General features: G+C 48.9%; 4 protein-coding genes and 1 long non-coding RNA gene across 16 annotated transcripts in view; 3 read left to right on the top strand and 2 right to left on the bottom strand.

The window, feature by feature from the left end:
* Positions 1-2698, bottom strand: part of TMEM8B (transmembrane protein 8B) — a 34725-nt gene extending 32027 nt beyond the window's left edge. For 8 of the 9 annotated variants that reach the window (XM_078436693.1, XM_078436694.1, XM_060609329.2 and 5 more), the window contains exon 1: positions 1799-2509. In XM_078436693.1, coding sequence (XP_078292819.1) covers positions 1799-2336 — 538 coding nt within the window. In that variant the 5' untranslated portion in view covers positions 2337-2509. Of the gene's footprint in view, positions 1-1798 lie in introns of all 9 variants that reach the window. The other variant, XM_060609336.3, reaches the window with a different exon arrangement.
* Positions 2699-3203: 505 nt separating this feature from the next.
* On the top strand, positions 3204-13751 carry FAM221B (family with sequence similarity 221 member B). Of its 2 annotated transcripts, XM_060609339.3 has the most exons (7): positions 3204-3308; positions 5159-5945; positions 8064-8207; positions 12521-12631; positions 12807-13004; positions 13191-13310; positions 13677-13751. In XM_060609339.3, the coding sequence occupies exons 2-7, from the start codon at positions 5159-5161 to the stop codon at positions 13712-13714; spliced, it is 1398 nt and encodes a 465-aa protein (XP_060465322.3). In that variant the 5' UTR covers positions 3204-3308; the 3' UTR covers positions 13715-13751. The 2 variants fall into 2 exon arrangements, with proteins under 2 accessions (XP_060465322.3, XP_060465324.1); XM_060609341.1 differs by lacking the exon at positions 8064-8207.
* LOC132663224 (uncharacterized) lies at positions 7648-16081 on the bottom strand. Its single transcript, XR_013551739.2, has 3 exons — positions 16028-16081; positions 15154-15274; positions 7648-7960 (listed from the first exon to the last, which is right to left on the bottom strand). It is a non-coding gene; the product is annotated as an uncharacterized LOC132663224 (long non-coding RNA).
* A 959-nt stretch (positions 16082-17040) lies between these two features.
* Positions 17041-19246, top strand: HINT2 (histidine triad nucleotide binding protein 2). 2 transcript variants are annotated; one of them, XM_060609343.2, is made up of 5 exons: positions 17041-17289; positions 18422-18562; positions 18659-18763; positions 18870-18942; positions 19053-19246. In XM_060609343.2, the coding sequence occupies exons 1-5, from the start codon at positions 17113-17115 to the stop codon at positions 19064-19066; spliced, it is 510 nt and encodes a 169-aa protein (XP_060465326.1). In that variant the 5' UTR covers positions 17041-17112; the 3' UTR covers positions 19067-19246. The 2 variants fall into 2 exon arrangements, with proteins under 2 accessions (XP_060465326.1, XP_060465325.1); XM_060609342.2 differs by having other exon boundaries at positions 17043-17289; positions 19064-19246.
* A 265-nt stretch (positions 19247-19511) lies between these two features.
* On the top strand, positions 19512-22375 carry SPAG8 (sperm associated antigen 8). 2 transcript variants are annotated; one of them, XM_060609338.3, is made up of 7 exons: positions 19513-20236; positions 20335-21028; positions 21154-21328; positions 21525-21570; positions 21656-21770; positions 21887-21949; positions 22055-22375. In XM_060609338.3, exons 1-7 carry the CDS (start codon positions 20199-20201, stop codon positions 22244-22246), a joined length of 1323 nt encoding a protein of 440 aa, XP_060465321.1. In that variant the 5' UTR covers positions 19513-20198; the 3' UTR covers positions 22247-22375. The 2 variants fall into 2 exon arrangements, with proteins under 2 accessions (XP_060465320.1, XP_060465321.1); XM_060609337.3 differs by having other exon boundaries at positions 19512-20236; positions 21887-22375.
* The last annotated feature ends 2 nt before the right edge of the window (positions 22376-22377 follow it).

Below are 22377 nucleotides of genomic sequence, written 5' to 3'. Positions count from 1 at the left end.
ACTCTGCCCCAAGTAGGGCCTATTCAGTGCTCTTTTCCAACTTCATTACAAGTCTCCCCAAAGCACCTGAACCCACTTCTGGACAATCGTGTTTTAACCCACACCTTTTAGCTTTATACAGTTCTGTGGCTCATGAACAAAGAAGTCATGGTGGCAGGGATGGAAGCTATGAATTGGGCTCAACAGTATGGATTCTCCCTGGCCCGAACTGAAAAACTGGTGTGGCTGCTACCTCCTCTGAGTGTCTAATCTGCCAGCAGCAGTAATCAACATTGAGCCCCTCTAGAGCTCCTTCCTCCAAAGAGTCAGGCTAGGGCTGACCAAACACTGCCAAACACTGCCTCCAAATAAGAAATCCATTTGGAAGGTGACACTTCAGTAATCCATCTATACAAGAAGCATGTTCCTCCTGAAGAGGAACATGTATTCTTCCCCTCACGTAATAACATAGGCGCTCAGAGGACACACGGGCTCACATGCACCCCACAGAACATACCAACAGACAAGCATGTACATACACGGACATGACCAGCATTCCCAGGGACCCCTAAGGTACACACACAGATGCTTAAGTGCCCAGATGCCAGTGCACATACACATAGAGTTTGGACATCTCTGCAGGGGCACAACCGTTGGCATGTATTGATCTCCTCAAGCTTGTACACTGAACTAGGCCCCCAGGGCTCACCGAAACCCAGCTCCGACCCTCAGCTGCTCGGGTGTTATTGCCAAAGACTCCCTTAGGCACATCTCCATCCTATCTACAGTGCCACCCACCAGAGGTGGCAGGGGTTGAGGCCATGAAGACCACAGTCATCTCCTTATGATAGGGCCAACTTTATGGCATATCTCCTACAGCCACGACCCCCTCCTCCTATCACATTCTACCCATTAAGAAGTTGGACCTCTCTCTCTCTGAATCACTTCCTCCCTGAATGGTGGCTGTAGGCTGACAACCGGCAAATGAGGAAGAATTTGTGGATTAAGCCTCCTTTTGGGAAGACAGGGGAGAGGACAGGTTGTGCTTTGAGTCTTCTCCCAACTGGGTCAATTTTCCTATTAGGTATATGTTGCAGTGAAAAAAACCACTAGTATGGGACAGGAATTAGGAAACTTTTTTCTAGCCCCAGTGCCACCATTTACAAGCTTGTATGACCTTGGGAAAACTGCCCCCCAACTGAGCCTCAGTTTCCCCATCTGTAAAATGGCCCCATCTGTATTTCAAAACTACTCTAAAAGTGTCAGGAATTATTCCTAAGCAAGTCAAGTTTATCTGGAACAAGGCTCATTACCAAAAACAAATCCCGTTATAATGGTGGCTAACCCATGTCCATCTGTTTGCTACACGTTGTTCTCAAAACTGTTTTCTTAACCCTGTTTTAATGCATGCCCAATATCTCAAAGTTTAGGCCACATCTTCCCACACTGGACTAAAGGCTCTCTGGTGTAGGAGGATCATGTCTCCCCCATCAAACTTCCCTTGCAGGAGAAGTTTCCAAGTTTTCTTCCTCGGAAAAGCAAGAGTCAATGTGGGGTCAGAGTGGACACCAGCAAAGAAAACCTTGGAGTCTCTGTCCTGGGGACTATTAGGCACCTGCTGAGCCTCAAGCCCACAATTTGCTCTCTTCTGAGCCTCCCAATTCCTCTCAGTTGTGTAAGACCTCTCTCCTCCCTATTTCTCCCCACCTCTTCCCCAGTGATCTAGCTGCCCAGGTCCCACCTCTCCTGAATCCCTCCAGTCCATCCCTCCCTGCCAGAACCCCATCCCTGCCTCGGTGCTTCCTGCTTCTGCACTCACCAGCCCCTGGGCCAAGGACAGAGAACAGCAACAGCAGCAATAAGGCGGGCGGCAGCTGGAGCCCAGACCTGAGTCGAGGCTGGGAGAGGGGCACGGTATGAGAGAGAGGGGTGGGTAGTGGGAGAGACTTGGGTAAACACAGAGACGAGGGCAAAGGCTGAGATAATGGATTGGGCTGTGCTAGGCACTGGGGTTTGAACAAGGGCAGGGAAAGGGATGGAAGGAGGGGCTGTGATGGGGACTGGAGCAAGGGTAGGGTTTGGGCCTGGGGCTTAAGCAAACACTGGGAATGGGGTCGGGACAGGGGATGGGCTGGGATTTGTGACAGAAGGTGGAACACGGGCATAGGCGGGGTTAGGGGCCAGGAAAGGCACAGGGACTGGGACTGGAGCGGGGGCCTGGGTCGGGACCTGGATCTGGGCATTCGCTGGGACTCAGGCCGGGGCTGGGACCGATTTGGGAAGCGGGGCGAGGGCGGGGCTGGGGGCCAAGGGCTGGATGGGGATAGGACGAGGGGCCGGGACAAGGGCTGGGCCATGGCCCGGGGCGGGGGCGGGGCCGGACCGGCCAGCGCGGGGCGCGCGCAGAGCTGACCCACGGCTCCGCTCCCCACCCCCGGGGGGTGGCTTTCGGTGTCCTTGTGGGCCCGGGGCTGGGGTCGGGCCGGCTGAGGCCAGGCCCGGGACCTGGGTAGGAGTTCAGGCCTGGGCGACTCCGGGCTGCGCTGGACCGGCGATAACCAGGCCCCGCGGCGGCGGCCTCAGCCTGACGTAGTACGACACTCCGCCCCTCCTCAATTCGATTGGTTCTTATCAGTAAAGCCCACCCCATGCCCTATTCTATTGGTCTCCAACTTGAGTCTGCGGGCCTCCGAGGACAGACTCCCGCCACAGCCCCAGCTGCCTGAACCCTGCCTTTCTCACCCCATCCTGGGAGCCCCGAAGCCCACCTCAGATCCTCACAGTCCCCACTGATGGAGCCACACACATCTCATAGGAACCTTACAGAGACCCTCACAAACCCAGACACCTACGGACGTCCCCACAGATGTCCGCAGACTACCCAAACACTCTCACAGAGATCCAACAAACCCCTTTAAGAGAAGTGAGCCCCCTAAACTCGTCCCCTTTGGTCCAATGCAGCCTCCTCTGGAGACCGGACTGTTGTTGCCACGGAGACTACCGGGCGTTCCGATTGCTCTGGTGACGGATCCCTCCTCTCCTGGCCCGGGTTCCAGAGGTTTCAGTCAAGCTCCTCCCTCAACGGCCCCGGAACCCCTCGTCCCTCCCCAAGTCCCCCTCCCCAGATCTGGCCAGAGCTCCTTTGCGAATTTCTGCAGGTGTCCAAGTCCCCTCGCCAAGTCGTAGACTTGAAGGCAAGGCCTCTCATTACATAGCAAGTACAGCCAGGTCTCATCCAAGAGCCTTCCATCCCTCGCTAACATTTCCCCTTCCCAGCTTAAGACGAGATCCTGACCTAAGGACTTGTAACAGCCAAGACAGGCCCAGAGGTATGTAGTTTCTCCAATGGCTCTTCCTCCAAGTCCTCATCTCGTTCCCCTCCTAACATATTCTGTCCCTTCCCACCTTGGTCCAACCCTCTCCCATTCTCTACTTTTCATCCTTACCCTCCTCGTCCACCACGTTTCTCCACCCAGTTCCGTCTTCCCCCTTCTTTTTCTCTTTCCTCTCCTCCCACCGACTGATTCTCCACCCTCATCGTCCTAACCTACCTCTCTCACTACTTCTTGTCCCAAGCTTCCCCTTTGGAAAGACTAATGAATACAAGTAATGAATCCATCTGGAGCATGAGGGGGAAACTAGGGAGCACAGAAAGTTAAGGCTGGAAAAGTTAGGCAGTGTTGCAAGTAATGACAGGCCTTGAATTGTCAGGTCCAGAAATTTGGAGTTAATCTTTAAGCTGAGACAACTGAGTGTTTTCAAGCAAAGGAACAGCATTGTGAGGCTTGCATTTTAGAACGATCTCCAGTGGGTCATTAAGGAGGGCTGACTTCTTTTAGACATCCCTCCAAGATAAATTAGTCACACCTCACTCCCCACAGCATCCTGAGCTTACCCCAGCACAACATCAACTCATCTGTATTGTCATTGGGTTAACCTGGTCCACCTTCCCAGATTCTTTCAGAGTCCAGTGCTTACTTAGCACAGTGCCTGGGTGAAAGTGTAAGATTGGGCTCTTTAAAAAGTATAAGTTTACAGGGGCACCTGGGTGGCTCAGTCAGTTAATCTTCCAACTCCAGCTCAGGTCATGACCTCACAGTTCGTGGGTTTGAGCCCCGTGTCGGGCTTGGTGCTGACAGCTCAGAGCCTGGAGCCTGCTTTGGATTCTGTGTCTCCCTCTCTCTGTTCCTCCCCTGCTCATGCTCTGTGTCTCAAAAAAAAAAAAAAAAAAAAAAAAAAAAAAGTTAAAAAAAATTTAAGTATAAGTTACATAAATCAATGAAAGAATGGCTGAGTAGATTGATGTGCTGGGGAAAGTCGCAGAGGGGCAAAGTTATTACATAATCCAGGTAGAAAACTATGAGAACTTGAACAGAATTGGAGGGGAAAGAAAGGAGAGAATGGATTTTGGGAATACAGTATTTAGAAGACAGGAAACACAGTTCTTGGTGCCTATTTGAAGATGAGGGCTGAGAGGAAAGGATAAGACTAAAATAATTTCCAGAGTTCAGTTTTGATGCCCTGTGGGACATCCATTTAGCAATGTCCAGCAAGCAATTGGGTTTGAGTGTGAAGTACAGGGATTTAAAGAGGTCTGAGCTGGAATTATGGATTTAGAAATCATCAGCATACCAGCCGGAAGTAATTGAAGCCTTGGACATGAATGACATCAAGGGAGGCTTGATTATGATCCCTAGACAAAACAGGCTGCAGTCAGGGCCCTGCCTAATGCATCATGGCATTGTCCTGCACTCTTAAGAGCAAACCCCCACCTTGGCTTGGTAGTATCCCAGTCTCTAGAACTCCACTGCCTGAACATCCTGGTCCTAAGGCTCAGGCCCCTCTCTTGGACTAGCCAAGCTGCTATGTTCAGGCTCTTCCTGGGGCATGGTCCTCTGCTACCATCTACTGATGGGATTCTGACTGCTTCAGCCTTTCTATCTTTAAGCTCCCTCACAACCCATAGCTACATGCCACATGGCATCTAGGTGCATCTAGGCATCACAGGTGAACCTCTTGGCACCATACCCTGACCCAAAGTTCCTCTTGCTTCCCCTTTACATCTCAGGTGCACAGAAAACTTTATCCTAATTCCATAATCCCCCCGTGAACTCTGACTTGCAGACCCTCCAACCTCCAATCCCAACCTAATGAAGCCTGTACCTTATTCTACCACTAGATGGAAGCAGACGAGGTCACAGAAGAGCCTCAAACCGCCATGGATGCAGAGGAACACCCCTCTTCAAAGGACCCCTCTGCCAAGGACTCACAGGAGCCCCCTGGCCCTGAAACATCCTTTGAGACTTCCATCCCTGAGACCCCGTTAGAGCCCCACACCTCTGAGATCCCTTTAGAGCCCCACATCTCTGAATCTCATAGGACACCATCTGCTTCCCAGGCCCTTTTAGAGACCCACACCTCTGAAACCCCTTTGGCAACTTACATCCCTGAGACCCCCTTAGAGCCCCACACCTCTGAATCTCATATGACACCATCTGCTTCCCAGGCCCCTTTAGAGATCCACACCTCTGAAACCCTTTTGGAGCCTTCCATCCCTGAGACCTCTTCAGGATACTCTGTCTCTGAGATCCCTTTGGAAACCCCTATCCCTGAGACCCTATTGGAGACTCACATGTTTAAGGTCCCAGAGAAACACCTTTCTTTTCATACCTCATCACAAGGCCGTATCACTGTACCTTCCTCTAATACTCTGAAGGAAGACCTCTCTGAGTATTCCTCCAGTGAGGTCTCACAGACAGGGAGGTCTACCCAGATCTCTGAGTCTGAGATCCTTCAAAAGCACTCCCTTTCAGGCCCTTCAGCCCAGGTCCACCTGGACACATCTGCAAAGGAGAAGGAAGAGGAAGGAGAGGACAAGGAGCAGGTGGATGCCACTGACAGTACCGCACACACAGCTCAGCCTGGACACCAGCTGGGCAAGAAGAAGGGGAAGAAAGGAGTTAGCCGTAATTGTGCCTGCACTTTTCCCCATTCCCCATTATATATATAATTTATTGTCAAATTAGTTAACATACAGTGTACACAGTGCACTCTTGGCTTAGGGAGTAGATTCCCGTGGTTCATCACTTATATACAACACCCAGTGCTCATCCCAGCAAGTGCCCTCCTCAATGCCCATCACCCATTTTCCCTGCCCCCTAACCCCCCACCCCATCAACCCTTAGTTTGTTCTCTGTATTTTAGAGTCTCTTTTGGTTTGCCTCCCTCTCTGTTTGTAACTATTTTTTTCTTTCCCTTCCCCCATGGTCTTCTGTTAAGCTCTTCAAGTTCCACATATGAGTGAAAACATAGGATATCTGTCTTTCTCTGACTGACTTATTTTTTAGCATAATACCCTCCAGTTCCATCCAAGTTGTTGCAAATGGCAGGATTTCATTCTTTCTCATTGCCAAGTAGTATTCCATTGTATATATAAACCACATCTTCTTTTTTTTTTTTTTTATTTTTTAATGTTTATTTTTGAGAGACAGAGGCAGCATGAGTGGGGGAGGGGCAGAGAGAGAGGGAGACCCAGACTGTGAAGCAGGCTCCAGGCTCTGAGCTGTCAGCACAGAGCCCGATGCAAACCACATCTTCTTTATCCATTCATCAGTTGATGGACATTTGGGCTCTTTCCATAATTTGGCTTTCCGTAATTTGTTGAAAGCGCTGCTATAAACATTGGGGTACATGGGGTACATGTGCCCCTATGAATCAGCACTCCTGTATCTTTTGGATAAATTCCTAGTAGTGCAATTGCTGGGTCATAGGGTAATTTTATTTTTAATTTTTTGAGGAACCTCCACACTGTTTTCCAGAGCGGCTGCATCAGTTTGCATTCCCACCAACAATGCAAAAGGGTTCCCCTTTCTCCACGTCCTCTCCAGCATCTATTATTCCCTGAATTGTTAATTTTAGCTACTCTGACCAGTGTGAGATGGTATCTCAATGTGGTTTTGATTTGTATTTCCCTGATGATGAGTGACATTGAACATCTTTTCATGTGTCTGTCAGCCATTCAGATGTCTTCCTTGGAAAAGTGTCTTTTCATGTCTTCTGCCCATTTCTTCACTGGATTATTTGTTTTCCAGGTGTTGGGTTCGTTAAGTTCTTAATAGATTTTGGACACTAATCCTTTATCTGATATGTCATTTGCAAATATCTTCTTCCATTCCATTGGTTGCCTTTTAGTTTTGTTGATTGTTTCCTTTGTTGTGAAGAAGCTTTTTATCTTTGGAGCTCCTGGGTGGCTCAGTCAGTTAAGCATCTGACTTCGGCTCAGGTCGTCATCTCACAGTTCATGAGTTTGAGCCCTGCATCAGGCTCTGTGCTGACAGCACAGAACCTGGAGCCTGCTTCAAATTCTGTGTCCCCCCCCTCTCTCTCTGCCCCTCCCCTGCTCTCTCTCTCTCTCTCTCTCTCAAAAATAAGTGAACTTAAAATTTTTTTTGAAGAATCTTCTTATCTTGATGAGGTCCCAATAGTTCATTTTTGCTTTTATTTCCCTTGCCTTCAGAAACATGTCAAGTAAGAAGTTGCTGTGGCTGAGGTCAAAGAGGTTGTTGCCTGTTTTCTCTTCTAGGATTTTGATGGTTTCCTGTCTCACATTTAGGTCTTTCATCCATTTTGAATTTATCTTTGTATATGGTGTAAGAAAGTGGTCTAGTTTCATTCTTCTGCATATTGCCGTCCAGTTCTCCCAGCACCATTTGCTAAAGAGGCTTTATCCATTGCATATGCTTCCCTGCTTTATCAAAGATTAGTTGGCCATATATTTGTGGGTCCAATTCTGGGTTCTCTATTCTATTCCATTAGTCTATGTGTCTGTGCCAATACCATACTGTCTTGATGATTACAGCTTTGTAGTAGAGGCTAAAGTCCGGGATTGTGATGCCTCCAGCTTTGGTTTTCTTTTTCAACATTACTTTGGCTATTCAGAGTCTTTTGTGGACTTTTCCCCATTCTCATCACTGTCTTACACCTGTCCCAATAAGAGGGGATTGGGTTACTCTTTGACCTGGCCCCTTCTTTTAGTTTTAGGGACTCCTTACTTCCCTTTGATTACTCAGCCTCTCCCTTCCCAGGTTATGCGGTCCAACCAGAGGTCCCCGCTCAGCAGACAGAAATGGTGGAAGTGGCTAAGGCAATGCACAGAAAGAAGTTCAGTGCTCAGGCAAATTATCTTTTCCAATGGGAGAAGAATGCAACCCTGAATGCCATCCAGACAGGTGAGCCCAGGAAGCCCTTGAGAGGCCTGTGACAGGCCCATGGCCAACCTCCAATCCAACTATATCAGGGAACCTGCCCTGAACAATGGAGAGCTGCTCCTTGTAGAAATGGAAAAAAGTGAAGATATTCATATAAAACCCAGGTAGGGACAGGCAGCTAAAATGAAGTTGTTTAAAAAAAAAAAAAAAGCAGGGCCACAGGCTGACCCCACATCTAGGGCTCTAATAGCCTACACCAAACAGACCTTAAAGCAGAGATGGCCCAGACCTTGGATAGTCCAGGAGACTTGGTGCTCTGACATGGCAAAAGGCCTTGGTCCCCTTGGTTGAACTCCATTAAAAGGCTGTCACCCTGCATGCCAGACCGAGAGTCACCTGGTACCCAAAAGCCATGAGTCTCTCCACCAAAAAGGAGAGTTGTACCTCCCAGCCCTGTCAATTCCAAGTCTCAGCCCAGAATTAGTACTTTTCACAGCCCCATTAGTGGCTTGCTAGCTTATCTAGTCAGCATAGAAAGGGTGTGCAGATGTGCTAGGTATACATATGCCATCCGGTGTGTGAGCACGTGTACCTGTGTTGCTGAACTTCATGTCTACAGGGAATACCTTCAGAAAGAAGGCCACCCTGACCCACTCTGCAGATTCTGGGGTTTCTAGACTGAATTAGATAGACATCACTGTATTTATTTTTGTCTTTCATACTTCCTTTCCCCTTATGATAGGAAGAGAGTTATGTTGAGACTAGATGGGCCTAAGATAGAAAGACAGCCAGGTAATTCTATGTCCTTCTCCCTCCTCCATGCAATTTGCTTTCCTCATTCTCATGCAGGGCCCCTTCCCCCTCCACCCCGGGCCAAGAAAGTCACAATGATCTCATTTGGGTCTCTAGAGAATCCATATATGTTCTGTGTAGAGAAAGAGCAAGTGTAAGCTTTTCTTTTATTTATTCAGCATTTATTGAGCACCAACTATGTGTCAGGCATTGAGCTAGATTTGGAGGTAGTGGTTGGTGGGATTTCAAAAACAAAATCCCTCAAATAATTTGTACTCTAATGAGAGACACCAAAAAGTAAAAGGATAATTGTAATTCATTCTAATAATTGCTGTGACTGAGGTTAGCCCAGAGTGCTGCATGAGCAGAGATAAGAGGCACCCAATCTTGGGGGCTCAGGGAATAAGCCTTGGAAGGGATGACTTCTCAGCTGAAATCTGTAAGATGAGTAAAAAGAGGTGGCCAAGTAAAAAGTGAGGTAAGGTGAGACATGCAGGGCAAGGCACCAGGAGGAAACTGCAAGCAATGTTGGACAGAGGTCAGCTCTGGACCGGGAGAATTGTACAGGCATTTCTGTGGCAAAGGTCAAGAGTTGGGACTATATCCTAAGGGCACGTGAGAGTCACTGCAAGATTTTAAATGGGACAACAACACGACCAAATTTGTGTTTTTGAAAGACCACTGTGTCAGTAGCATAGACTGGAGAAAGATACGACTGGACATAGGAAGACTACATTTGGCCCTGGTAACAGTCTGGGTAAGAAGTGAATGGGTATAGGTGGATGAAGTAGATTCAAGAAACGCTGAGAAGACAAAACTGACCTTTGGATCTTTGGATGTGTAGGATAAGAAAGAAGGACATGCCTGGAATGACATCTAGGTGTTTGGCTTAAGAGACTGATTAGATGATGATGCCATTCACGAATGCCTAAAACAGAGTAGATGCATAAGTACATGTTGGATGAACAGAGGACAAAGGATGAGGGTGAGGTTCGGAAGGAAGAATTGAATTTACTGCATTTGAAGTGCTTGTGGAACATGCTGGTAAAAGGGTCCAGTAGACAACTGGCTGTATGGGTCTGAAGCTCAGGAGAGAAGTCTGGACTAGAGGCATCCTTCATGAAAAGACATATGTTGTATGGAGATATTCTAAGCAAAAAGAGATGTTATCATGCAAATGTGAGTATGTGACCATGGAATTGACTGTGTTGTACCTTGCCTGGTATTTTCACAGTAAGCATCTGTGCCGTAGACCTCTTTGCCACAAATATTATTCTGCAAAGTTAATTGACCATAAGGCAATTTGCCATAAAAGATTAAAAAAAAAATAACTAGTTGACAGTTTGGTTTGACAGTTTGTTGGTTTTATCCACTGTTTGGCAGTTTGGTTTCATTTCTCCACTGACACAGTGCTCCCATTTATGTGTATATATAATATATATATAATATATATATAATATATATATATTATAATATATATATATTGTGATTTTATCTTTCGTGGCAAAATTGCCTATGGCCAATTAATCATGCAGTGGAAATGTTTGCGGTGAAAATGCTTGGAGCACAGATTCTTAAGGTGAAACTACCTAGAACCACCTGGTACACCGTCAAAATGGCATTCCAGATAATGTCTCCTCCCCCTACCAGTCCTTGTCCACTTATAACAGAAAGACAGTTTGGAATCAGAGCAGAGAGTAGAGGGTCCCAGTCTGGACTATATAGCCTGATGTCAATTGTCTGGCTTTAAGGGCACTGACACTTATAATGGAGTCTGAGGTATAGTTGCCAGTCTCTGTTTAAACTCTAGTCTGCTTCATCTAAAGGCGGGGCACTGACTCCCATATCAGTGCTTGCACTTGACTCTCCCAGTCTTTCAAGTGGGACCTTGATATGTGGGCACTGACCCTGTTCACCTCCACCTCTCATCTGTTCACCGAGTGTATCCTGCTGCTCTGGACAGAGTTCAGAATTCCGCTAGTGGAATCCTGGCCCCCACTCACTTCCATTGTGACTCTGCCTATATACCCTGCCCTTTCAACAAAGCCTCACTGCTATAATGGGGCACTGACACTTCAGGCTGTCAGGATCGAGACAGAAGTAGCAAAGCCAAAAGCCACGCCTGGATAGGCTTTAGACCCTGAAAGATCATGGGTAAGGCAAGAAAAACTAGACTGACAATTAGGCACAGAATTGTGGATTGTGGCCCTGGCCAGAGTCAAAGACCAGAAGACACTAACTCTTTCCCACCCTCCTTATGGAACTTCAGTGTTAAGCCTAGAATACTGGGTCTCTCTTCTGTCCTGAAGGAATTTGCTGATTCATTTAGTCAGTCAAGCTGTCTGTGCTCTCTCAGCACCTATTCTGGGCCAGGCCTTGTACGAGGACCAGAAATATAGGTGAAAACCTACAGTCAAAGAGGCATACAAGTGAAAAGTCCACTATTATAATGCATTGTACTGTGAGAGGAGTAGCAAAGGAGTCAGAGAAACAAAGAGGAGGAGCCCCTAGACAGGCAGACAAAGTCAGGGACAACTGTTTGGTGGAGGTGACACTTCATTGTAGCCTTTAAATGGGAATGAGTCCCATAGCTGAAGGTCCCACTCCATAAGGACTCATACAGGATTCTTGCCTAGAAGTTGGAGTAGTCTCAGGTTTCATGAAGGGTGAGAAAATCTGAGTGGAATGTGCTCTCTGGTTCTCCCACATTTAAATGGCTCCACCCTTGCCTTGTAGTGAGATTGACCATGAAGCCAATTTCAGATCCCACTACTGAAACCAGGCTCTCAAGGGTTGTGGCATCTTGCTGGTGCCTATTCTCAGGGATACTTCCTAGCCTCACAAGCTTCTGTTTCTTGGTCTTCACCACTCATGACTTCTGGCCTACCCCTTTCTCCTGATTCTTAGAAAACTATAGGCAGCCCTTCTCAAGTTCATAGATAGCATCAGTTCAGGAACACCAGGAACATAAAGGGAAATAGGAAGGTGCCAAACTGGAAAAGTGAGGAAAACCCTCCTCCTGGTCCCAGAGCTGCCCAACCTCCTCCTCCTCTTCTGGTCCCTTTAACAACCACATTTTCTTAGGTGCCAGTCCTCACCATCTATTCTATACCTGGCCAATCATCTTCCCTTTCCCTCAACTTAGACACTTCAAGGAAACAAAACAAAGTGAGGCTCTAGTGTGGGAAGGGGAGGAAATGAGAATCTTAACAGCCACAGGGAACTCAGCAAGATTCATGTTCGTCTTCAAGCAAAATTTCATTTCGAATCTTCCTGCTCGGAAACCACTTCAGAAACTGAAGACTGTCTTCAGTCATTTCTGACAGGCTAACAGAAATGGAGTAGATCCTGGGGTGGGAAAGGAGCTGAAACACTTGTGGGATACTGAGAAAATCTGATGGGGAAAATGTCTCAAAGGGTGGAGATCATGGGTGGAGTGAATACACTGGGGAAGAGGTGAGACCACAGTGGCTGGGGGGAGGGGGTGGGGGCTTAGGCTATTTTTCCTTCTCACTCTTCCCTGTTAATCCCTCCACACTCAGGTCTCCACATTGGCTGGCGCTGCCCCCATTATCTATGGGACTGTTTCCAAATTGGAGATGAATCCAAATGCTTTTGTGGACACTTGTTGAGAGAGCACCAGATCGTCTCAGGTAGGGAGAACTGACCAGCCCCTGTCCATGGGGAGGGAAAACTATACTCGGGCCATGTGTTGGGATGTATGAGAGAAAGTGTGTGTGTATTGGTATGGGAGAGGGGGACTGGCACAGGAAGGCCAGGCCCTATTAGGTGCCAGTCTAATCCTCCCATCCATCCCCATTCCCATAGACATATCTGTGCCCTGCAATGTGGGCCAGTGCCGCTGCCTCATGTTCTGCTTTATCCCATCACGCCCAGAGGAGGTGGGTGAGTTCTGGCTTAAAAGACGAGCTACCTTTGACCCTAGGGCCTGGAGGGCCCAATGTCGCTGCAAACACAGCCATGAAGACCATGCAGCTACTGGGTCCCATTCCTGCAGGGTGAAAGGTAATTTCTAGGGTGAGGGGAGTACAGGGGTGGGCATGGGTAGGATGCACATGGTTTGGGGATGAGGATGGGGGAACTGGTAGGAGAAACTTGGGTTTGTGGTTGGTGAGGAAGAGAGGAGAACGTAGTCAGCCCGTGGGAAAGCGCCAATTCCCTATACTTGTCTTGGCTTCCCCCTTGCCCTAGGCTGTTGCTGCAACTGCTTTGAGTCTAATTTCCTCTGTGCGGCCTGTGACCGGCGCTGGGAGGAACATGAGACTTTCTTTGAGACTGAGGAGACCCGGCGACGAGGAGGGAGGCCTCACGGTAAGGGGGCAGGGGGCAACCTGGAACGGGACCATTCCAGGACCATAGTCAGAAAGCCAGGCAGGAAGGTGCTCCCACCCTCAGTCATCCCATCCAGGACTACCTCACCCTCTCAGCGCCTGCATCCCACACTTGCACCGGTCTCCAACCCCAGGAGCAGACTGTGTGCCTTTTGCAGAGATGCCTACCCTCTGAGAAGCCATCGTCAGGAATTCTGACTCTGAGGCTTTACAGACACAGGGGCCCTCCGGCCATCCCAGCACCCACCCCAGACCTCCTGGGCTCCCTGGCCCACACAGCCTGTGGCCTGGCCCTAAGTTTGACCCCCATACCTGACCCTTTCACCTCTGCTTTTCCCTCCTCCAGGGACAGACGCTGTCAACACCTGGCGCAAGCCTCTCTGAGCCTGGCTCAAATCAGCAATAAAGAAAGCGGAAGCCACTGGAATCTGGCCTGCTTCTGTATGGGGTGGACAGAACCCAGCCCAGTGACAAACACCCTAGGACCTTAGAGTTGGTACCTGTTGGGAACAAGAGAGGGCACCGCACAGGAGAGAGGCTGGATCAAAGCATCTGCCTCCACCACACCCACACTCAAGCTGCTAGCTCTGGCATCAGAAGGAGAGTGGCTTCAAGGAAGCCAAGGAGGGAGGGGGGTTTAAGAAGGATAGAGGAAACACTGATGTTAGATGCAGTTGGGGACTCCAGTAGGATAAAGACTGAAAAGTGTCCATTGGATCTTACAATTAGAAGGTCTTCAGATAATGTAGTTTCAATGATGCAGTGGAGGTAGAAACCAAGTGGTAAGTTTGAAAGAGTTTCTTTAAGAAGCTTGGATGAAAAGAGCAGGAGAGAAGTCAGACAATATCCAGAGGGAGATGTGCAGTCAAGGAAGCATTTTTTAGGAGGGAAAAAAGGAAGGGACCAGCAGAGAAAAAGATTTTGAAGATGCAGAAGAAAAACAGAGATACCTGGTGAGACAAGATGCCAAAGATGGAGGGAGGGAATGAGGTCAGGGCAGAGGTGAAGAGATTTGTTCTAGACAGGAGAAACACCGCTTCCTAAGACCAAGAGGAAGGAAGAAAGAAAAGGATGGGGACTTCCCTGAGCTTCAGGGAGGAGGATCTTGAAGTTCCCCTGCGAAGTAGGAGACAAGGTCAGTTGCTGGTGGGGGAGGAGAGGGATAAGAGTGGGGAGTAGGAGATGGGAAGACAGAGGCGAAGGTGTGGGAAGGCTAAGGTGGGGAACTGGAGAAAAACCTATCAGGGGATAGTTGAGGATTCAGGGACAGCTGAAAGCAGGAATCTAGTTAAAGAGGAAGAGAGAAACAAAATAGATTGATGGTTGGTGATGGAAGGTATCAGGGAGGATGATCAGGAAAATAAAGCAAAAAAGAAGGCTTGAGGATATGGAGAGAGCTGACCGTACAAATGGAAAGAAAGTGAAGCCAGGAAGCAACTGACAGATTAAATAAAGGAACAGTCAAAGGACTAGAACGCTCTAATAAGGTGCAGTAGCAGATGTAGTGGTAGGGATCGAAGTATAGGAGACAGTGGTCAGAACCTACAGAGAGCTGCAGCTCTCAGGTGAGAACAGCTGCCAGGGATCACAAAGTTTGGAGTAAAAACTGTAGGCCAGGGGCCAAAATCAGTGAATCATAGATTATTTTTATGAGGAGTGGGAGATTCTGGCACTAATTGGTTCTGTGATCCTAGGCATATCATCACTTTCCCTCTCTGGGCCTCAGTTTCTGGATCTATAAAAGAGGAATAATCTCTGTGCTACTTGCTCTCCCTGAGAACCTAAAGAAATAACCAGTTTCAAAGTGCTTTGTAGTCACCTACCCTGCCTGGCTGGTTTCCTTCCTCTTCCTAGATCCCAGCTCTTTTTATCTCTTGAACTTCTCCAGAGCAGCTCTAGGGGTTGCTGCTGTCTCAGAGGCACCACGAGAACTGCATACAGCCTCTAGGGCACAGAGAAAAGGCCAGTCAGTCTACATTTCCCCACATTTGGGGAAGCTATCTGTCCTTCCAAAGGAAGGAATGCAATCTGGACTGCTAGAACTCCTAGGGGGAATTACAGGGTCAAATTTCTGCCCATTGGAGGAAAAAGGCCTTTCTAACAATAATATGGCTATACAAAAGATTATTCCTATCTCCAGAAGTAGAGTTCTTCTTGACTGGTGATATGCAATTAGTGCCATAATGACCATTCACCGAAACGAATTCAATAGTCAACAGTAAAGGAATGGTTACTGTAATAAACTCATTCAAGGAAGTAATATGCAGACATTACAAAGTATATTTACATAGACTATATAATAATATGGAAAATTGATTGTAAGGGGCAGAATAGGAATATACATCCAATACATATGTACTTGATATAATGAACGGAAATGAAACACCAAATGTTATTCATTCCACAATCACTGATGTGCTAAAACAACAACAACAACAACAAAAACCACCTAAAGATACAGTGGTGGCTTTTCTCCTAAGTGTTAACTGTCAGGCTAAACCTTGGTTGGGTAAGTATATTAGCATTTTGTGACCCCTGTTCCTTAGGTCAAAAATATATATTCCAACAAAATGAAATATACTTCTCACCCAGCAATGACACACTCCCGTTGTCCCTCAAACCCGACTAACTGAAAATACCAGGTACGAGGCTGTTTCATACACCATTTCTGATTAGAAAAGAACATTGGATACCTACTCCTTTGCTTGTTAGTTGTGTGCAAAGACAGGTCACTATCGCCGCCTCCCGTTAAAAAGAAGAAGAAGAGGAGGAGGAGGAGGGGGGGGAGGGGACGGGGAGGGAGAGGGGAGGGGAAGGGGGGAAGGAGGAAGAAGAGGAGGAGGAGAAGAAGAGGAAGAAGAAAGCAAAAAAAAAAAAAAAAAAAAAAAAAGTCCTGAAAACGAACTGCAGAATCTTCAATGTTGGAGTATGCACACAAGAACATAAACAAGGGACTGCCCTTAGATGAGTAAGTTAAAAATCTTTGAAATGCTCAAGGGTCTGAAATGCCCTCGTGGGGAAAACGCTGGCTATCTTATCCCTCCAGTTAAATACAGAGAACTGAGGGTTGATGGGGGTTGGGGGTGGAAGTGGGAATGGCCATCACTGGCATTGAGGAGGGCACTTGGGATGAGCACTGGGTATTGTATGTAAGCAATGAATCATGGGAATCCACTCCCGAAGCCAAGAGCACACTGTGTATATACAGTGTATGCTAGCGAACTTGACAATAAATTACAAGAAAAAAAAAAAAAAAAGATAAAAGGACCGGTCTCAGTTCACCTTCAGCCTCACATGGCAGGCATTCCCGCCCCCTTCTTCCGGGACTCCTAAAACCTTGGCCTCCAGGGGTTGCGGTGATTCCCGGAGCCAGCCAGCGCCGAGTGCCCTCAGAACCCGCCCTCCTTCTGACCAATGCGGGGAGAGGGTCTACGATGTCAGAAGCTCGGCGCCGCACCAATGTTGTGCAGCAGAGCCAAACGGAGTTAAAATCCCACGTCTCTTAATCCTTCCAATGGAGTGAGAAAGTCTCTTGGGGAAACACTTAGGGAGCCCAATGGCAAAGGAACTTTCACTCTGACCAGAAGTCGAAGCCAATGAAGTGGAAAACTAGCCCACGAGCTGGCAGAAGCAGCCAATGGGATGAAAAGATTCCGCCTCCACCGTGGCGGCGGAGCCAGTGGAGTGAATGACACCACCCTCTGGTCCAAAGGACCTCAAGAGAAGCCCAGGAGCGCGGCCAATGGGATAGCAGGGCTCGCTCGCGGCCTCCAGCGGAGCCAATGGCCGTCGTTTGCCGGCTCCGTGGCGGCCCCCACCTCGGGCGACGGCGGCGCCTGCTTGCTGGCCGGAGGAGAGATTCGGCGGCTGAGGGCAAGATGGCGGCGGCCCTGGTGGTGGCCGCCGGGCTGCGCGTGGCGCGTGGGGCTGTAGCGCTGGTGGGGCCGCGGGGGGCGCAGGTGAGGAGCGGCCGCGGGGGCGCGGAGGGCGTCCCGCGGGCTCTGCTGCCCTCCGGGGCGGCGTTCTCCCCCAGGCGCGTGCAGCCCATTGGCCTCGCGGGGACGGACCCCGAGCGTCTGGCAGGGAATGCTGCCTCTCCTGGAGGCGCAAGCTCCAAGGCCGCTTGGCGAGGTCGGGCTGGTAGTCGGCAGCAGCCTCTCGGCGGTGGCTCGGGCGCCCAGGTTGCGACAGGGTCGGTGCGTTGGCTGCTGCCTCCTAAAACCGAACGCCTGTTCCGGGCAGCCTCCTGAGTGCCCCCTGCAGGAAGTGAGGTTTGTCTTCTCGGAGCCAGTCTCCTGCCCGCCTCAGACCCCTGGCCTTCTGAACACAAGTGTTAATCTCTCATCTTCCCCATTTATCAGAGGGGTCAGGTTCATCCCAACTCTTTCTCCCATAGTGTGACAGCACTGACTTGAGCCTTCTCTGAGCCCCCGGAAACGGGCATCCCTCCCCTCAGTCCCCTGCGGCTGTCGTTGCTGAATTCACTTAACTCTTCCTTTCACTGATTCAAGGAACTGGAGTTAAAATTCACAAAAGAGCTCAGATGTAACACCAAGACATGTTTGTGTCAAAGAGGGAAATTGTGTGAAAACCTGAATAAAACAGGTAAAATACCTTAGAGATTAGATAACAAGTAATGGAAATAAGTGGAAACTTAGTAACAGGGCTTGAGTACAGGGAAAGAGCTCCAATGGTCTTAAAAGATGATGCAGAAAACTTTATATTTGAAGCCAAGAGGAGGGATTTATCTAAGGTAATTCCGTGATAAAAGAGGAACCAAATCTTAAGTTTCCAGTTCTCATCCTGTGTCCTTTCTCCTGAACAGTGCTAAATTTACTAGACACTTTAGGAACAGGAATTAATTGCAGTACTGAATCCTGTATTGTATCTAACCAGGCTTAGCACTATCTGACCCTACTCTCTACTGCTGACACTCTGAAATTGAGGAAATTTTCCTTAGGATGGGAGCCACTAATAGGTTCTTAGAAGGGTGAAGTTAATGATTATCAGAGCCTGGCCTCTGCCAGCTCCTGACTATATGGGAGAGGTATTGTCAACCCCCTCCCTTGGGTATGTGTGACCCGCCTTCAGGTCCGAGGAGCTGCAGGTGTGACCGATGGAAATGAAGTGTCGAAGGCCCAGCAGGCAGCTCCTCAGGGAGCAGCCCCAACTATCTTCTCCCGGATCCTGGATCGAAGCCTCCCAGCTGACATTTTGTATGAGGACCAGCAGGTGGGGTGCCCTTAGGACCCATCCCCTTGGGAATTTAATAGGTACCATCAGCCTGTTGAAGTAACGAAGTGGCCTCTGGCCTTTCACTGCTTCCAGTGTCTCGTATTCCGTGATGTGGCCCCTCAGGCTCCTGTGCACTTCCTGGTCATTCCTAAGAAGCCCATTCCTCGGATTAGCCAGGCTGAAGAAGAAGACCAGCAGGTGGGAAGAATAGAGCCAAGGTTTGGCTTTGGGGGGAACCCTGGACTCAGCTAGAGGTTTTGCTCCCTGTGAATGAAGCCACCCATCTCCCTCCCTTTCCCTCTAGCTTCTAGGACATCTTCTCCTTGTGGCTAAGAAGACAGCAAAGGCTGAGGGGCTGGGAGATGGATACCGACTTGGTGAGTGACTTTTGGCCATTGAGCCCCTTGCCTATGAATTCTCATCCCTACCCTTCAATATGATCTTTATTCTTTGACCTTTCCCGTGATCCTGACCCCCTAACCCCAAGCTCCATTTCAGTGATCAATGATGGGAAGCTGGGCTCACAGTCCGTGTATCATCTGCACATTCATGTACTTGGGGGCCGACAGCTCCAGTGGCCTCCAGGTTGAACCTTCCAACTGACCAAGAACCTGAGACCTGGATTCTTGGAGGGTGGGGGAAAAGGAACCCTATGATGCTAATAAACTTGTTCTCCCTCAATTTTGGATCACTGTTTTAAATATATAAAGATTTATCTCACAAATAGAAAAGAAAACATTAAAGATAATGATCCTGTGGTACCTGGCTGGCTCAGTTGTTGGAGCATGCAACTCTTGATCTTGGGCTTGAGTTCGAGCCCCACGTTGGGTGTGGAGATTACTTAAAAATACAATCTTAAAAAAAAAAAAAAAAAAAAAAGATTATGGTCTTGACTATGGTCTGAGTGAGAGACATTAAGGAGGCCCATCCTGTAGTGAAAGAAGCATTTGCCTATAGATTTGTGGGTCCTCATGACAAATGGTCCACCTGGGTCAAGCTTCTAGAAAAATAGAAATAGAAATAAGCCTATATGAGTAGGGAAAGACTGAAACCCAGGGGTGAGACACTCAATCCTGGCCCTTATTCAGATGCCAAGACAAGTTCTAGGGTGGTCTGGGAGGAGGATGGCCAACGTGAGGGTCTTTTACTGAAGGAGAAGTAATCACACCAAAAAAAAAAAAAAAAAAAGGCTGCCACTCTTTGATCCCCATGTCTCACCATTTTGCTTTTTAGTTGTCTGATGTATTTTAAACCTTAAACTTTTAAAAGACTCCCTGCCCCACCCCATTTTTTAGAATGAACTGCGGGTAAGTTAACTGTTGCCCCTACACAAGTACACTGATACTACAGCCCTGTGCTTGTCTCCAACACAAAGAACCACCTTAGAAAGCCTCAGAATCATGCTTAAGTGTAGAAGCCAGAACCCTAGACTAGCGGAACCTTAAGAGCTGGGCTGAGGCGGAACGGAGTCTGAACGGAAAGCAAACTTCCTAGACTTCCCCAGGTTTAAGACTTCCGCCCCGCAGAGAATTTGTCTCCACCCCCACCCAACACTTCCGCCCAACTCTAGTCCTGCGCAGTCTCCTGGAATTATTTGCCGTCTCTATGGCAACCCGGTAGCTGGAGACCGAAGATGGAGACCGCGCAGTCTACCAAGGGATCGAGATGTCGGTGAGAGCGGCAGCTTTGGCGGCTGGTGTAAGGGGACGAGAAAGGTCAGCGGACTTAACACCGCTTTTGACAACTTTGTCGCATTCGCTTTCTTTCAGATCTTTAGATGTACAGCCTGGCACTGAAGGACTAGGGTCCACTTCAGAACCATTTTCTTCGGATGGGCATCCTATATCGGCCCTGGCAGCCGCAACTACAGCAGCTGCAGCCTCCTCCACCGACAAAGCGACTGTGTTATCTGCAAAGACCCCAGCGTGCCACTCTGAGCCGAATCTTCTCATGAACCACTCCTCTGACAGTCTTCTGGGGGATCCCTGCACTGAAGCCAGCTTTACCCACAGCATTGGCCATGGGAAACTTGGCATTGAGCCTATCTATGTTTCCCATATTGCTCAGGATCCCTGTACTACAAAAGACCTTAGCTCTAGTCCTGGCCCTGTTCTTGGCTCCAGTTCTGGTCCCTGCCATGGCTCTGGTCAAGACACTGGTCCTGATTCTGGCCCTGGTCCTGCTACTGACTCTGGGCCTAGTCCAGGCCGTGGCCATGACCGTGAGCCCAGCCCCCACAATCTTCCAAGTTTCAGAACCCCCCAAGCAGATATGGTCCCTAATTATGCCTCCTGGAATCACTACTGTCACTGGGAACCTCGGAAACAACCCTGGAAATTTTTGCAAGTCTCAGAACCTGGTGCCCGAGGGCATTGGAAGACCCCTGAGGTTGAAGGGAAGTGTAAGGTTCCCAGTGAAACATTGCCACGGGGCCACAGCCTTCTCTACAACTGGGAGGAGGAGGTATTAAGGTTTTGACCTGCTCCCTTTTCCTGAAGACTGTCCCCAATTTCCTGGGGGAGGCAGTAGTTTATGATGAGGGTGGGTGCCATAAAGGACATCCTGGTCACTCAACTTGGGGCCCACAGAGAGCCACCAACCACCTGGATCAAGTCCCAAGCATGCAGGATGGCTCTGAGAGTTTCTTCTTCCGACATGGACACCAGGGACTGCTGACCCTGCAGCTACAGTCACCCATGTCCTTCAGCACCACTCAGAAAGACTCATACCAGCCCCCACGAAACTGCTATCAGCCAACTCGAGGTGTGAAGCATGAGAGAATGGGCCAGAATGAGCAATCAGAGATAAAAGAGAGGAAGGAATTTCTAGTGGGACTATGGATTGTTTAATGGGTACAAGGGTAAAGCCCCATGATTTTCCTTCTTTTCTCACATTTGTTTCTTTGGGCCTGCTTGTTAACCAGACTCTCCCACTCTCTCCACTCCCTGCCCTCCTACAGGAAAGCGTGAAGCCATGCTGGAGATGCTCCTGCGCCACCAGATCTGGTGAGAGGCTGGGCGAAGGGTAAAGGGGAGGCGGGGAAGACAAAAATCAGGGAAGAATGGCTTTGATGCCCCCAGGACTATACAGTAAAGAGGTGCAGGCAGAGCAGGAAGCCACAAGGAAGCAGTTTGAGGTCGAGTCTGTGACACACCATGACTACCGAAAGGAGCTGGTGCAAGCCGGGCCTCCTGCCCCAACCAAGGTGAGAACTTATCCCACCGCGCTTGTACGGCTGGGCTATAATGGGCTGTGGGAGAGCAGCAGAGGTTAAGAGAGGGAGCTTCAAACCAAGAGTTTTTCAGTATCTTTCCCTTCCAGCCTCACGACTACCGTCGGGAGCAACCTGAAACCTTCTGGATACAGAGGGCACCACAGCTACCGGTGTGTGAGGGTGTTAGGAGTCGGGGAAAACAAGGAGGGGGAAGAGGCTGTTCTGTTCTGGCTTGGCGCAGAGCGGGATCTGTCCTCATTCTGGCCTTCCTCCAGGGTGTCAGTAGCATCAAGACTCTGGACACGCCATTCCGGAAGAACTGCAGCTTCTCAACACCAGTGCCTCTGTCTCTGGGGCAGCCTTTGCCCTATGAACCTGAGAATTATTCCCACCAACTGGGAGAAATATCTTCCCTTGTCTGTCAGGGAGGAGGACAGGGAGGTGGAATGGGTGGAACTACTATCTAAGGGTTGAGGAGGGAAGAGGGATATGGACTATGGAATCGATTTCTGTCTGTACTGGAGAGGTGGAAAGGAAGTGAATTCTGTCTGTACTAGGTGAAGAGGCTTCTCATAAAGGGTCCTCTCTCATCCTGAGA

Source organism: Panthera onca, chromosome D4 (assembly GCF_046562875.1).
Source record: "Panthera onca isolate mPanOnc1 chromosome D4, mPanOnc1 haplotype 2, whole genome shotgun sequence".
Taxonomy (NCBI): Eukaryota; Metazoa; Chordata; class Mammalia; order Carnivora; family Felidae; genus Panthera; species Panthera onca.
The sequence above is the reverse complement of the archived record's forward strand: the minus strand, read 5'-3'. Positions and strand labels throughout refer to the sequence as shown.

What these genes read in the sequence shown, in the direction of transcription:
- SPAG8 (XM_060609337.3), top strand. Translation starts at nt 20,199, where the DNA reads ATGGAGACCGCGCAGTCTACCAAGGGATCGAGATGTCG. An exon ending in ACCAAGGGATCGAGATGTCG is followed by an intron (nt 20,237 to 20,334) that starts GTGAGAGCGGCA and finishes GCTTTCTTTCAG; the next exon opens with ATCTTTAGATGTACAGCCTG. An exon ending in TCTACAACTGGGAGGAGGAG is followed by an intron (nt 21,029 to 21,153) that starts GTATTAAGGTTT and finishes TGGGGCCCACAG; the next exon opens with AGAGCCACCAACCACCTGGA.
- FAM221B (XM_060609339.3), top strand. Translation starts at nt 5,159, where the DNA reads ATGGAAGCAGACGAGGTCACAGAAGAGCCTCAAACCGCCATGGATGCA. An exon ending in GGGGAAGAAAGGAGTTAGCC is followed by an intron (nt 5,946 to 8,063) that starts GTAATTGTGCCT and finishes CTCCCTTCCCAG; the next exon opens with GTTATGCGGTCCAACCAGAG. An exon ending in ACGAGGAGGGAGGCCTCACG is followed by an intron (nt 13,311 to 13,676) that starts GTAAGGGGGCAG and finishes TCCCTCCTCCAG; the next exon opens with GGACAGACGCTGTCAACACC.
- HINT2 (XM_060609342.2), top strand. Translation starts at nt 17,113, where the DNA reads ATGGCCGTCGTTTGCCGGCTCCGTGGCGGCCCCCACCTCGGGCGACGG. An exon ending in TGGGGCCGCGGGGGGCGCAG is followed by an intron (nt 17,290 to 18,421) that starts GTGAGGAGCGGC and finishes ACCCGCCTTCAG; the next exon opens with GTCCGAGGAGCTGCAGGTGT. An exon ending in CTGAAGAAGAAGACCAGCAG is followed by an intron (nt 18,764 to 18,869) that starts GTGGGAAGAATA and finishes CTTTCCCTCTAG; the next exon opens with CTTCTAGGACATCTTCTCCT.